Here is a 15,175-nt window from a genome sequence, read left to right as displayed (position 1 = left end):
ACTGGTCATTAACGTTTTTACTTATAAAGTATGTGAAGTTGCAGTATAGAAATGCACTCGCTCCAAACAGAAATTACTCATAATAACACTGTTGCTGTTGTTAAAGAAACTATCCTTTTTGCAGAAGTCAGGAAACCAAGACATATTTGAAAGACACGTCGCCCAGGACACTTGTGTTTACTGAAGTACTTTTTACCATACTCTCCATAGCAAAAAAAAATCAGCATAAAACTGGACAGAACAAACCTTCCATAGTAACAGAAAACAAACCAGTGCTTGTGCTTTCCACTTAAAACTCTGCCTTTAAACACCTCAAGCTCTACCTTTTTAAAGCATTAGTAGTTTTGTTGTGCTTTTATCACGGGCAATTTACATCTCTACATTTTAATGATACCTGATGGATGCACTCCAACTAATAAATAATAATGGCACTATATATGTTAATTTACATTAGACGTCTGTGCAACACCTTTTGATTTAACTACTTTTTGATAAGGCGTATCAGCAATCCTCTTCTTAAAGTGTTAAGATAATTTTGTTAATCTTGATCCTGTTACTTTTACTCTGTTTAGTTTTACACTATACAGCATAATTCAGTTAGCTTCCATGATAGAATAACATATCAAGGAAACCAACTCCAGGCATGCAGGGTGTCTTTGCTGCTGAAAACTGCCTGAATTCCACAGAGAAATGTGAGCAGATAGTGTATTTTCAGCTGAACACAGCAACATAGCAAATAGCAATGCAGTGTTGTAATTTTGAGGTACAAGGTAGCAATCTGTTATTGTGATCAGAGTTATTTAAAGGCTGCTTTCAAATTAGCTTTGCAGTCACAAATGTGTAAATATTTAATTTTTTTTCTGAGCAAACATGAACCAGTTCCTTGACTGAAAACAGAACATGTCTGAATTGAATGTACTTCTGTATAAAAATGATGGTTTCTTTCACAGGAAAAACATACCAAAAGTAATGTATCCGATGGAACTCCAGCCTTGACAGATGTAGATAAATAACAGTTGAAATGTAATGCTAGCGTTTGTCACTAGAAACAGAATGCAGAAGTTAGGACAAGATGTATTATAAATTTAGCACAGTTTTTCATACAATAGCCAAAATTGTTCCAAAGAAGTATAACATTTCTTTCTTTAGAGACTTCTTTGTTTTTCAACTCTGACTAATTTCAGCCCTTGAACTCCAGCTATGAATGTTGAGATGAAGGAATTAGGGCCAAGTCATTGGAACTCTGGTATAGATGACTGCACACCACATTCTAGGCCCACCATTTGAACTTTTTACTGGGATGTAGTCTTGTAGAAAATCAAAATGCATAGGGCCTACCCAATACTCCTTTGACTAAAAAGTGCAATGAAGTCAACATGGCTTTCTTGTCCATTTTCCTATTTCTCTTTATTACTCAACACTCACTACTTATATTCTACCTTCATCAGTCCGTATTGGTTTTCCTAAGTTTAGCCGACATTTCTCATTAGCAAAACAAACAGTATTTGATCAAAGACATCAAAATAAATTAGCAGTGTATATTAACTGCTCTCAGATGAGTCACTTTCTACTTCCAGTAAGACTCTTCATCCCAACCCTAGATGTCTACTGTCCAGGTAAATTATCTCTGTACAGCGTAGCTGCTGTTCATGTGATGGACGAAAGAAAACAGGCAGCTTTATTCTCTTTTGGATGGACTCAGGTGAACACCCTGTAACATTCTCAACCTACCCAAGCTGTTTTCTCTTTCCATGGCGTTACTCCTCCATGGAAGCAAAGGACACTCCATTCTCTGCACCCAGCAGAGAAAACAAATGCTGCACTACCTATGGGCTGCAGAGGAGGCAGGCAGGGAGGGAGATAGAGAAGCTTCGTGCCTCCCCTGCTTCTCCGTCACCCCATCTTTGCGTTCTGGCCAGATACAAGGTGACCCTAAGCAGTTACATGTGTGGACTTAAAGATTACAAGACAGAAAGTGGATGGTCCTTTTTTTTTTCTCCTCCTGTATACGGAACTCCCATTGGCTTTCCTGGATGCTCCCTCTATAGACTGACGAGCAACAGGTCACAGGAGATGGAAAGGCTTTTTACCTGCCAACCCCAGAGTTCAGGATGTGTTGTTTCTCCTGCAGCAGTTGATGACACCCTAACACCTTAGCAGCACTGGAGCTGCATTCCTACGCTGTAACAGGGGAAGCAGGACCAAGGGCCTGAACTAAGGTCTTGGCAGGTAAGTGAAGGAGCAACCAGTATCAAACAACTTCATTTGAAAGTGTACGTCTTTGTAATGTTTAAGTCTTAATATGTGCTCTGCTTTACCTGGGCAATTAAACTTCCAGTTTTCAGAAGAGTATTTGAGACCACCTACTAACTCTGCCAAATGCTCAGAAAAAATGTTGAAGAAACTCATAAATGCAGATGGGCTAGAAAGAAAGGTTATTCGTGCTAGAAATGTCTCAAAGCTGGGATTTCTTCTTAGAGCTGAGCAGAAGTTATTCAGATTAGTGAGGGGCAGAGAAGATTTATGCTACCAAAGTATTTGTGTATACCTCCATTTAGGATGACTGAGAGCATCACTGTATAGTGTATGCTCAATATTCAATATTCAGAGCTCTCTGGGGATTGGGGGGGGGGGGGGGGGAGTTTCTTGGTAGATTGTTTTCTCTCAACTGGACACATAGGGAACACCTGATTAAAGGAAATCTTCATCTCCTTAACACATTGCACTTCTTTACCTTAATTACTGGAACCAGGTTTCCTATATGAATACTTAACGTCATTCAAAATATGCTTTATTTCAGCAGTTACCAGGAATTGTGTTCTTGCTGGCAATACCAGGTTCCAGAACATTCATAGAGAGCACACACAGAGGAAGTCGCTACTACTAAAGTAAATCTGATTACAAAGATATTTACAGAAAAATACGCTATGCTAATTACCAGCGCAAAAAAAACCCAACAATAACACTACAAAAACTAAAAACATCCTTACATAAAGGAAGTCTTTAATTTCCTTGCTTGTGGTAATACAAGAGGCCAGTATGTTTTACTCTGGAATGAAAAATAAACTTAGGTCTGAGGAGGAAATCATAAGGATCTCTCGCACACTAAGTTCTGTACCTGAGCCATCTACTGCCACTGTATCCTGGAGAGAAAAAAGGGAACATTGATAAAGAATAAACAACTGTCCAGAACTGGTGGGGAGCCAAAGCTGTGTCAAAGTCCAATTCAGATATTTTTAAAGCCCCTACTCTTACTAATATTTTCAATTTACTAAGTGAAATCAATCCAAAAGTGACCTCTAAGTTTGTGTCCATCTTTCAGTGGATAAACTGTGACCTTGTAAAACATGGCACACCCTAAGAGCAACTGTTAATTAATATTCATCAAAATTAAGGGGAAAAGTCATTATCAAAAATTTCACTCCAAAATTCTAGAGGCAAGAGTGAAAAATGACATAGGTTTATATCTTTTAGAAGTTTGCCTTACTATAGTCATTGTTTTAAATTGACTTTCTCTAGACAAAATAAAGTGTTGTACTACATTGCAGCCTCACTGTTAGGAATGAAGATAGAGGAGACAATGCAGGAAGGCCAACACATACGACCAAAATGGAGAGTATTCAAGTAATAGAAGAATGGTAAGTTGGTCACACTGTTGTCAAGTAAATGTTTTTAATTTGCCTATAACTAATACCAAGTGCCTTGGTTTTTTATGCTTCAGGAATGACCATTTAATTACTTTTTCCTCAGAAAAAGAAAGCAAAATCTGTCCTGACAATGAAATGTCAGAAGAGTCATTCATAAGTCAGGCTTACTTACAGTTCCTTATTTGAGGGGAATAACTGTGGGGAGGAGTAGGAGGTACATGGATAGTTCCTTAGACCTGTGGTAAGAGGCTTCTGCTACCTGTGAGATCATGTTCTTCTCTTTATCCAGACAAGAAAAACAAACAGGCACAAGTTTACTTCATACTGAGATTTTTAACATGGCTGCCTTTCATATAACAGTTTGGACTATGGTTTCACTGGCATTAACCAAGGAAACGCATACCTTGAAAAATGGGCTAACATGCACTTTAAGTCTGTTTTGTTTCTGTCTAAAGCTTGGGCCCATGTTTCCTGTGTTGGGAACAATGCTGAACTATCAGTGGCCTTGAAAGCTCTAATCGCTTAAAAAAAGTAAATTAAAACTTAACTCTAGAGGAAATGATTGATGGTAAAAGCAACCTAAACAACTCATTGTCTTCATTGCTACTCCTGGTCATTTATGAGAGGATGTTAGAAATTTCCACAAAACACTGCCGTGAAGACAGTTTCCAGTAGACAACGAGGGACCACAGATTGCTTGCCAGCTCCGTCCATCTCAGCAGGTTCTTTTCAGTCTCCTCAGAGAGGATTTTTCACCTTCAAATCTGTAGTTTATACTTTTTGGTTCAGATTGCAATTATTTTGCTAGATAGTTTAAATGTTAAACACTTTTTAATTAGAACTTTTGAACTGCTGAAAAGCTACCACAAATAGCTTCCCATCATCCTGTCTGCCTTGCATGCAGAGTAGGAGTTGGTAAATGGACTCGAAGAGAAATCATATAGAGAAATGTCACTTAAAGTTTTTGTGTTGGATCCTATCAGGAAGGGGAGGGTGAGCACTCAGATTTAAGTTTGAAACCATGTTTAATTGTTGTTAACTTGGAGTATTACCTTCTCAAGCTCTTCACTGGTACATTCATGGACTAATGATGTGAGTTAGTCTTCTGATCCCTTAGTGCATCTACTGTTACAAGGCAAGGAAAGTTTCCTTCAGAAAATGGGAATAAGGACTTTTTCTCACTTCTCTCTTCAGTTTTGCCAGCAACATCCATCACATCTTGTGCCAATAGATCATCATGCAGGTCAATAGCACGAAACAGAGGGAAGCTTAGCAACCCTTAGGTACAAGCACCAAGAAATATGCTAATTTAAAAGCTCTCTGAATTACTATTTTGTTTGGCCTCATTAGTATGCTCCTGGCTGCCAGGAGCCTTTTGTTTTTCTTGTCCTTCCTGTACCAAATCTTGTGGCAGCCAGTGACTGGCCAAAGGCCATCAGAAGCAGGCAGGGACATCAGGTATCATCTAAACCCCTCATGAAAGAGACCCTATTGCCAGCTTCCTAAAATCACATCTCCTTTAACTGTAGAGACAGGAATTCAGAGCTGTTGTGGGATTTTGTCTTTGTGTCTGATGGCTATCAACACTAGTAGAAAAGTTGTAGAAAGCCAAATGTATGTCTCATAACATTAAACACATTTAGTGAGCTATTGAGATAATGAATGCACAACTGAAGAGTGAGCAAACTTCCCCTGTCACTGCTGAAGCCTTGTTGCTTCCAGTTTTCACTCTGGAATAAAGTGCAGTTGAAAGGAGAATTTTTGGATGAATGTATGAAAACAATGTTACAAAAATAGAAGCATATTTGTGATGATACTTTGCTTTTGCAGCCAAAACCCTACTGCAGATGAAATTTTGTCTTGGGCTCAGAATTTTGACAAGATGATGAAAACACCAGCTGGGAGGAACCTTTTCAGAGAGTTTCTTCGAACAGAGTACAGTGAGGAGAACCTGCTTTTCTGGCTTGCGTGTGAAGATCTAAAGAAGGAGCAGAACAAGAAAGTTATTGAAGAAAAAGCAAGACTTATATATGAAGATTACATTTCTATATTATCACCAAAAGAGGTAAAGCTGTACATGTTACATTTGTATTTTCTGTTATTCCAGAGCAGAAATGTTATGCCGTGGATTGCCAGATGGGGGTCTGAAAGTCTGCTTGATACGTCAGATGAAAGTCTTACTGTGGACATTCAATGAGGAAAGAAAGGCATAGAAAAGACAGAGACAGGTGCTGGGCTATTTAGCAGCACTGGCCACAACACCTCAAAGCTCTCTGTAAGAGTCAAGAATCTCCAGTAACAGAAGGCTGTGAAATAGATATGCTTCTTTAGGAATGGTGCATGCTTGTCACAGAGAGGAAGTAAGTAATGCAAAAGGATTTCTGGATGAAAGGCACCAAAGTCAAGGAATTTAAATCAGAATCCCTATAGATTTATCTGCTCCGGCAGCTGGCTGGGAGACAATCCAAATTTGCACTGGTTATTCCTATGTGAGAATCCAGGAATGGAGACCATGTATTTTCTCTAATGAAAGGTATTATGATATCTAGGAAACTATATGACAAATGTAGACAAATTCTGAAATGATCTTCATCTGCAATAAAGAAAAAGCATCTCCTACCAAGCCATATTTTTTAATAGAGAGATATATAAATATACAAGCACTACAGAAGAGTCTTCTTTAGGCCACGTTGTGCACCGTTAGCTTCTTTGCATTGTCTCTGTGTATTCCATCTGCCTTTCTACTCAGTGGTGTTATGCTGACTTATGCTCACTGTGGACCTTGCTTCCTACATTTTACTTATGCACTGCAGAAGAAGGCATAGCCTCAAGCTGCTCCAGGGAAGGTTTAGGTTGGATATTCAGAAGTACTTCCTTGTGGAGAGGGTGATTAGACATTGGAATGGACTTCCCAGGGAAGTGGTGGAGGCACCGTCCCAGGATGTGTTCAAGGAAAGGCTGGATGTGGTACTTAGTGCCACGGTCTAGCCAATGTGGTGGTGTTGGTCATAGGCTGGACTTGATGATCTTGAAGGTCTTTTCCAGCCTTGGTAATTCTGTGATTCTGTGATTTGGCAATACTTTGCAACTTTGTGCTATGAATGAAGCCAACAGCTAAAGAGTTTTTCTTATAATATATGTGCTTAATGCTCAGTTGTCTTCTTAAGCTAAGATCAACCAGCAATTAAAATTCAAGCATTAACTAATTATTGCTTGACTTAGGGTTTAAATAAGGTTTGCCTTATAACACAAACAAGAACTGTTTGCAATGCTTTAGTTAGTACAGGAGCTGAAAGGTTCTTGTTCAGCCAAGCATCCCATTCCAGATGTTTTCTCTTGGCATAAGAACTGAAATATTTAACATCACTTGTTCAGTAGTGAAGTTACTGAGGCAAAAGATCCTAGTGTTCGAATCAGATACCTTGTATTCATCTGTTTAGAAAGGAAAAACCTGTAGTAATTCCAACTAGTTTTGCCATCTGACTTAGTGAATGACTGAAAAACTACAATGTAAATTAATAGTTCCCTAATTATTTTTTTTTCATTCTATATGTACAACTAACTTCTGCTATATTAAATGGCACAAAACTCCACTATTCTGCCAAATTAGCTAGCTGCACAAACTGTTTTTGCTAAGATATGTGCGTGTACTTGTGTGTCAGGGGAGAATTGCTTAACTCTTAGTGTGTCATTTTTGTGCTACAGAAATGCAATGATCTAGGATTCAAATCTATTTAAATAAACTCTGGAGCCCCATGGCTGCAACACTGTTTCTCTAAATTACCATAACACTACACCTCTGCATGGTGTTGTGTCTAAAAGCTGTCAGTAAAATCCAATCTGTAAGGGCAGCAAAGACCCTGCAGCCCCCCAGGGTGCTGCATGCAGCCATCATAATGAGCACTTGGGTGGAGTGTGTGTATCAAGCAGGCCTAATGAATGTTCTGCAGAGATACTGTACTTGAGTAATAGATATGGTTTGCCAGCATGAACAGGCAACAGTTTATTCAGTCAGGCTGCATCGGAGTTGTGCCTTGTGACTAATAACCAGCTAACAGCAAAAACTGGGAGGAAAAGTTTGCTTGCTGTGACAGTAACATAGTCCAATATGCCAACAAACCAACAACGTCAGATTTTATGGCTGGTTTTGAAGATATAATGAAAATGTGTATTTGCTCCTCAGTACTATAGCATAGCATACCATACTATACCACTGTATTTCAAAGACTTTGCTTTACTGCATATAAAAATACACAAGCTCACACATCCACATGTTCTGAGTTTTCATGTCAGTTAGCATCCCTCACATATTAAAGTATCTCGGTACATGGAGCTTTCCAGGATTTAACTCAATCCTTCAGACAATATGAGTATCTATTTATATGGTTGCAGAGTTGTAGGGTCAGAGTGCAATCTGGTGTAAATCACAGTAGCTTAACTGAGCTATGCTTGGTATTTCTTTATTCAGTTTTTTAGCATTTTTCTTCTTAGCTGAATAAACCCTTGCTGGTCCCACTGGGCTTCCCTGCTACCGCCATTTTATTTAATCCAGAAGGCATTAATTTTACTGTTTTTAGAGCACTTTGTGGATAGGCTGTACATGCACTCGAATTTCTAAATTATATTCTAAAATCATCTGTGCATTCATCCCAGGCATAATCTGTCCTTTTCTGCCTAGGCACAGGAGTTCATTACAAATGGAAAGTAAATGAAAAGCTAAAACTGAAACTTGCTAACAACATGGATATATGATATACAGAAGATATATAAATTAGCAGATGCTAAAGAGTCTTGAAACAAAGAACAAATCTGAAATAGATAATATTAACAGTGAGATTAACATGATAAAAATGCCAACAAACCCGGGTAATTTGTGAGTAACAAGTGTAGTGCCTGAAAAAAAATGGGAAAAAAAATATTGAGGACAGCTAGATAAGGATAATTAATAGAGAGCATTTAAAGATTAAACCACAAATGGTCAGGAAAACAACATTTCAGTTGTCTGAATGACAGTCATTCAACATTCATTTCAGAGAAATAATTTTAAATATGTAAAAAAAATATATATAATTAAGAAGCTAAATAACATATTTTGGGAAATCCGGGTTGCTGCAGAGCTTTATTTAGCTACATTATATTTATTCTGTTCCACAGATACATTTAGTCTTACAGGTCTTAAGATGGATGCAAAGATCAAGTGAAAACTGAAACAGTTAATGATCTCAGTCTGTAACTCTGTGGTGGCTCTGAAAGAAGCACAGATGGTTACTTCAATAAACTGATAAACTCAGCATGTTCATGAAGCCCTGAGAATTAAAGATACATATAACAGCCTTTCTGATATTACTGTTTAATATTAGTCTGTTCTCATCTTCTTCAGGTTAGTCTTGATTCCCGAGTGAGAGAAGTAATCAACAGAAACTTGTTGGATCCTAGCCCTCACATGTATGAAGATGCCCAACTCCAGATATACACCTTAATGCACAGAGACTCTTTTCCAAGGTTTTTGAACTCTCAAATTTATAAGTCTCTTGTTGAAAGTATTACAGGCTCTACTTCAGAAACTTAATTTTCAAACAAAATAACTTGATTTTTTTTTTGGTGGGTGGGATGGAAGAGAAGTAGTTTAATAACATCTGGAGCTGGGTTCCTGGAGAACTACAGTTTAGCACTACTCAGGCTACTGTGAAGAAAATAAATTCCTATTATGATCTCTGTCTACATTTTTACCAAGGTCCTCCTTGCTCGAGATGGCGTAGGAGAACAATGGATTTGCCAAAATGCATTTGTTTCACACTCCTTTCACCCTACTGCAGTCAAGATTGCAATGATGTATTTGTAGTTTTATGAACAATCTCCTTGTGTATCCTCACACTGCATGTGCAAGGTAAAACTGCTTCACTTATCACTTAGTTGTTGCAATATTTAATCCAATAACATAAATTATATCTGTATTTAAGAACTTTTTTTGTGCAATACAGTCTTACGGTACATAGAACCAATTGCAACAAACCAGAAAGAGGCTTGCATTTTTAACATCAGTAACTGAAAAAAGCCAATTTTTAAGGTGTAGCATTACTCAACATGCTCTACTGAGTACAAAACACTGACTTTTTGAAGCCAATATTTCTGTACAGGAAAAAAAAAAAAAAAAAAAGAGCTATTTATCACTGTTTATTTAAAATAAATCAAGCGGAGGATTCCTCTGGTTGTTCACTGCCAAAACTGTGGCATTTTCATTACAGAGTTTGCAATGTCAAAAAAAAAGAAAAGAAGAAAAAAGAGGAGAAAAAAAAGCACAAACCACTTAAAGGGATCCATATCTGGGTGACACAATCTATGCGCTGATATTGTTTAATTGTTAAAAGAACAAAGATTTTCAATGTACATTTCAGATGTCAGATACTGTAATGGATTTATTAAAGACTGGCTATCCAGTTCTAACACTGTTGTATAATGTTATGTACTTCAGCAAAAAAAAACCACAAAACCAACAAAAAAAACAAACAAACGCCTGATAATTTAGTTTTTTTAATAAAGAAATTTAATAAAAGATTGCCTACATGTAGCATTTTAGAGCATTTTAGAACATTTTAATGAATTACATCTGTCCTGTAAGATTTTTTTTCTTGAAAGCTAAATCCAGTAAAAATGTTTTTAAAGTAATGTTTTACGAGCTGATGGATTAAAGAAGATTTATCTTAGCTTCTAGCCTCAAAGATTTTGAGTAACTCCTTGAAAACAAGGGTTTGGAGAATAATACTAAACCAAACTTCAAGGGCTCCTGAACTTAAGAGTCTTTACCCAAGGAAAAAGCCTATGGATAAGCAACAGGCATCTTTCCTGGGTAAAAAATCCTGTACTGAGCCCTCAATCAGAGCTAAGGCAGCACAGTACTCCCACCACTTGCCTGCCATGGTGTTTTTAATAGGTGTTTGCTTGGCCTTTTTATCAAAAAATGTCCAATTTTAGGATGCATTTTTATGTTTAAAGAGACAGTGACTCGCAACTTAAAAAACCCCATCTTCATACCTACCATATACAAGCAAAATGAGCATTAGCATCCCTCTCAAACTGCTAAAGATATACCAAGAAATGGCTTTGAATACTTGTTAAATATATATATATGTATGTATGTGTATACATATATATTTAATATTGACAACTCTGGTCTTATACTAAGACTTTAGAGGCAAGGTTCTTCTCACTTACACCAAGCATATCATAAGCCCGTTGCTTTCGATGGGATGGGAAGGTCCAGAAGTTGTGTCCTTGGGTGGAATCTAGCCCCAGCACAGGTGGCTCCAACCACCCAGTTACCACTTGCAGGCAGCCTTTGGTGCCAGCTCTGGCTGGAGCCACTGCCACCGCTGAGGCGGCTCTGCTGCTCTACAATAACTGGTAGGATGCAGGTCTTAGTTTATCTTCTGGGGCTTATTTTTTTCCTTTGTTTTACTACCTCTCATTTTTTTAATTTATTGAACATGCTTCAAATAGCAGGTCTGGGGAATTTTTTAATCATTCTTTTTACTTGAAACCTGTGTGCTTTTTTTGGAGATATATATACAAACAACTTAATGAACTGTTTCTTAAACTCATTTGGTTTTGTAATTTATATAGAATTCAGGAGATGATTAAAAGGGCTATTCTCTATTCCCTATGCAAATATTTTAAGTGTTGTAGTGTTTGACAAAATGGGATCTAAAAGAAAAAAAATTGCAAAGTGGAAAACAAATCTGTTTACAGTGGCGTTGCTGACTATCCTACCATATTCAGCACTTTTAAATATTGTTATTTATGAAAATGTAGTTTAAAATGCAAGACAAAATATTTATAAATGTTTCTTTTAATAAATACTTGTTTTGTCTGAAAGTGATATTGTGTTATGACAACTTTATTCATGTTGGTTAGATACTTACCATTATGAATAAAATATTCAATTATTATACTGATAGAATAACAGCTATGATGTTTACAAATCCTGAGGGGGGAAAATTCAGTGAGAAAGGACTGCCTCCTTCTACTGTGAAATACTGTTAGAAAAAATGAATTTTTCTGACTTTTTTCTTAATTGGAATTTAACTATGGCCCTACATATGTCTAGTATCATTTGATTACAGTTATATATACTGTGGTACTAAACATATACAGGTTCATATATGTATATACTTACATAGTGTAATTTCAAGCTTGTTGGTGTTTGAGGCACAATACATGTAGTCCACACATCTAAACAATGTGTAAGAGACAAAACTGCATGCATAAGTCTTTTAAAAATGTAGACTTGAATATCCTTAATGTTACTATTTGATGGTCACCTGCCAGTCATAAGCTATCTTTATAAGATATTTCCCACAGGTGGAAGATCTTGTCAACATAGACAAGTCATCCTTTCAATGATAGTTTTAAAGCTAAATGTGCGGGCCCTAAACTATTATATTGATTTCTAGCATAAGATTTACAAGTCTGTATTTGGAAACTGTTACATTATTTTGAAAAATATTACACCAGTCTTCAGTGTAACACTGCAATGAAATCACGTTAAAAATTTCTTGTCTTAAATCCTCTATTTGGAGAGATTTAAAAATTTAACATAACATGAAGTTTCTCTCTTGGAGCAAATGCTCACACTAAAACATTTAATATACATTTCATCTATCAGTTTGGGTTTTTATTGAAAAAATGGATAGGGTCCAAATGGACTGCTCATGCCTTAACATGATCTCATTGCCCATCATACAGTTCTTTGAACACAAACTGTAAACCAGTCAAGCTATTAAAATGATTTATTGTGCATGCAGTGTACAATACACTTTGAAAAACTGCCTAAATACACTTATTCTATAGCCTGGAATAAAATAAGTATGTATTTAACTTGTATTTCAGTTTTTCATGAGAATGTATATAGCCAGTGCACTACAGAAAGCGAGTTATGTTTTTGTCACTTTTGCCCAGTGTTCAATCTTTTCTGTCAAATAGAACCTAATGCCAAACACCCACAAATAAGCAGAGCAGTGTACACTCCTGACCATTAGGTTTCAAAATAACTGAATATATATTGTATTACGCATGAGTTTAGCAGTCAACTTTCACATAGCTGAGCTGAAAGTAGTCAGGGATACTGAGAATAAAACTAAACCCACAGACGGTATCAAGAGTATTTAAAATTAGACTGAATGCACATGTGGGGTGAAGGAGACTTAAGATACGATGGAGAAAAGTTAGGTCAGTGACACAGGTGGTTGGGATGCACATTTAACCAGCAGAATCCAGGCAGCATGGTACTGTGGCAGTGTGACCGTAGTGCTTCCAGTTCCACAGCCCATCCACAACTTCCTTGAGCACCTGTGGAGTCCACCTAATCCATTTGCAGGACAAAAGAGAGTGGACACAAACCAGACTTTAGCTAGTAATAGCTCTGTTTTAAATTAAAAGCATGCTAAGGTGTCTGGTAGGCTAAACCAAGCAACTAGAGAAGACCTTCATTCTGCCTTAAACATCCAGGGTTTCAGCTATTAACTGATGCCAAACTTGCTCCCGTAGGCAGCAAATTTGATCACAAGGAGCATGTGCCTGTGGAACCAGTATCCAAAAAAGGTGGGAGGCTCTTTATTGAGAGCAGCTTGCTGCACTGACCCACGCTAGAAGCCCACTCTGGAACCAGCAGCTTCTGTATGCAGTGAGTGCTTGCCAAAGCCACTTAGCATAAGGATTCCACAACAATCCGAAAGCAATCACAACTGATACAAGAAAGCATCTTAACTTCAGTGACTCTCTACACCACAAGAAGTAAATCTCACACCTCTACAGTGTCTGTGAGCCTGCTTCAGGCAGCGTAACCAGCAAACTACAGCCTGAGTCCTTATCAAATTCAACAAAGCAAAAAATTAAGGTTACATGTAGACAGGCGGTTGCAATGTCCGCTCCAAGGTGATTTGAATAATAGAGTTTTCTTCAGCCCATAATGCTGTCATTTTTGGAGAAACCCAAGAGTAGCACTGTAGCACGTGCTGGGCCATTGCTGCAGTGACAAAGATCCAAACCTGTTCATCAATACCCTGACTATGTTTGCAGTGGCAAAATAATAGCCCCATTCACATAGGTCCTCAATACTTCTGCCAGCAGAAGTGATTTTTGTGGGATGAAAGAAAACAGGAATAATGGTGCCAACATCAGCTGGGAAAAAAACTGACCTAAAGATTGTCTGCATATTGCTTTAGCATGATACCAAAAGCCAGATTTTGTCCCTTCCCTTATCCATAAACCCACTCTGTGTTAATCCATCCTTCCAATTTAAAACAAGGGTACAAAAGGTGACCATCAGTCATTTACTCACAATACCTTTATTTTCTTCCCAAAACCTTTACATTAAATCACCTCCTTACACTGAATTTCCAGTGTTTGGTGTACTTCTCTCACATACAGGTTTAATTAAGACCTTCATAATTTCTTCCATTTTTACTGAACATCAACATATCTGGGTTATTAAATGAATAAATTTGGTCATTTTTCCTTTACCTTTCTGAAAGAAGGCTTCGGGGATCTTCATGGGCAGCAGCAGGGTGTGCAAGGGAAGCTTTCAGCGGGTAAGATTTCTTAAGCGACAGCCTAGGCTGTTCATCAGCACCAGACTAGCCACATGGACTCTACATTCTCCAGAAAGCTCTTAAGAGTTTGATTTTACTTATAAATTATTGATACTGTGTATTTTGCCAATAAACTTTATTTAAATGGGTGCATTTACAATCATAGGAAAACGTTTTTATCCAACCATTCATTTTAATGTTTAATATTGCAAATAACAAATTCTTATGTTGTGTGCATTGCCTTTGGACTTCCACAGTGAAACCAAACTTGCAAGTTTTAATTTCTGACTATCAAAACTACTTAGGTGCCAGCACTACTCTTGCTTTTGATGTTATACTCATGAAAATAATAATTCACTAATGTACAATATGGAACTTACTGTTATTCCACCGGTGTAATTTAGTTGTAAAGTATGATTACCTAGTTCTGTATAAAACATGAGAAAGAAGAAGAGCAAAGAGCTAACTTTGACTCATCCAATGATTGTAATATAAAATACTAATAAAGTTTTATGGATAGTTGCACATTTTTATAATAAATTATTATTCAAACTCTTTTGAGTTCAGCCAAGAATCTCATTAATGATGTTATCTAAAACGAGATTACTATGCCACCCTGCCTGCATACCAGAAGGGATTTGTCAAGATCATCCCACAATAACCATCACATCTGCTAAATGATTTGTCTCCACTGCCTTACAGTTTATAACTTTGACGTAAGACACCGTAGTCAGACCCGAACTGTGCGCACAGGTAGCCTTTCTGTCTCACCACTCATCTCTGACGTAAATGCCCTTTCTTCTTCTTCTGACAATGCATTTATTTTCTTCCAAATGCTTCGTTTTGCACTCGCTTTTGCAGTGGGGGTGTCCTTCCACAAGGCCCTGTGCCCACCTGCTGCTCCTCAGGGTACTGCAATTCTGAACATTTCTTCTGAAGACC

General features: G+C 37.4%; 1 protein-coding gene across 5 annotated transcripts in view; it reads left to right on the top strand.

The window, feature by feature from the left end:
* The window catches only part of RGS17 (regulator of G protein signaling 17), a 76,669-nt gene extending 65,070 nt beyond the window's left edge, over window positions 1-11,599 (top strand). For 3 of the 5 annotated variants that reach the window (XM_051615296.1, XM_051615295.1, XM_051615299.1), the window contains exons 3-5: window positions 3,549-3,638; window positions 5,478-5,712; window positions 9,028-11,599. In XM_051615296.1, the coding sequence (XP_051471256.1) occupies window positions 3,549-3,638; window positions 5,478-5,712; window positions 9,028-9,216 (514 nt within the window). In that variant the 3' untranslated portion in view covers window positions 9,217-11,599. The remainder of the gene's footprint in view (window positions 1-3,548; window positions 3,639-5,477; window positions 5,713-9,027) is intronic. The other 2 variants (XM_051615297.1, XM_051615298.1) reach the window with 2 other exon arrangements.
* The last annotated feature ends 3,576 nt before the right edge of the window (window positions 11,600-15,175 follow it).

This window comes from Apus apus, chromosome 3 (assembly GCF_020740795.1).
Source record: "Apus apus isolate bApuApu2 chromosome 3, bApuApu2.pri.cur, whole genome shotgun sequence".
In the NCBI taxonomy this organism is placed as follows: Eukaryota; Metazoa; Chordata; class Aves; order Apodiformes; family Apodidae; genus Apus; species Apus apus.
Note: the sequence above shows the minus strand (reverse complement) of the source record. Positions and strands in the feature narration are given on the sequence as shown.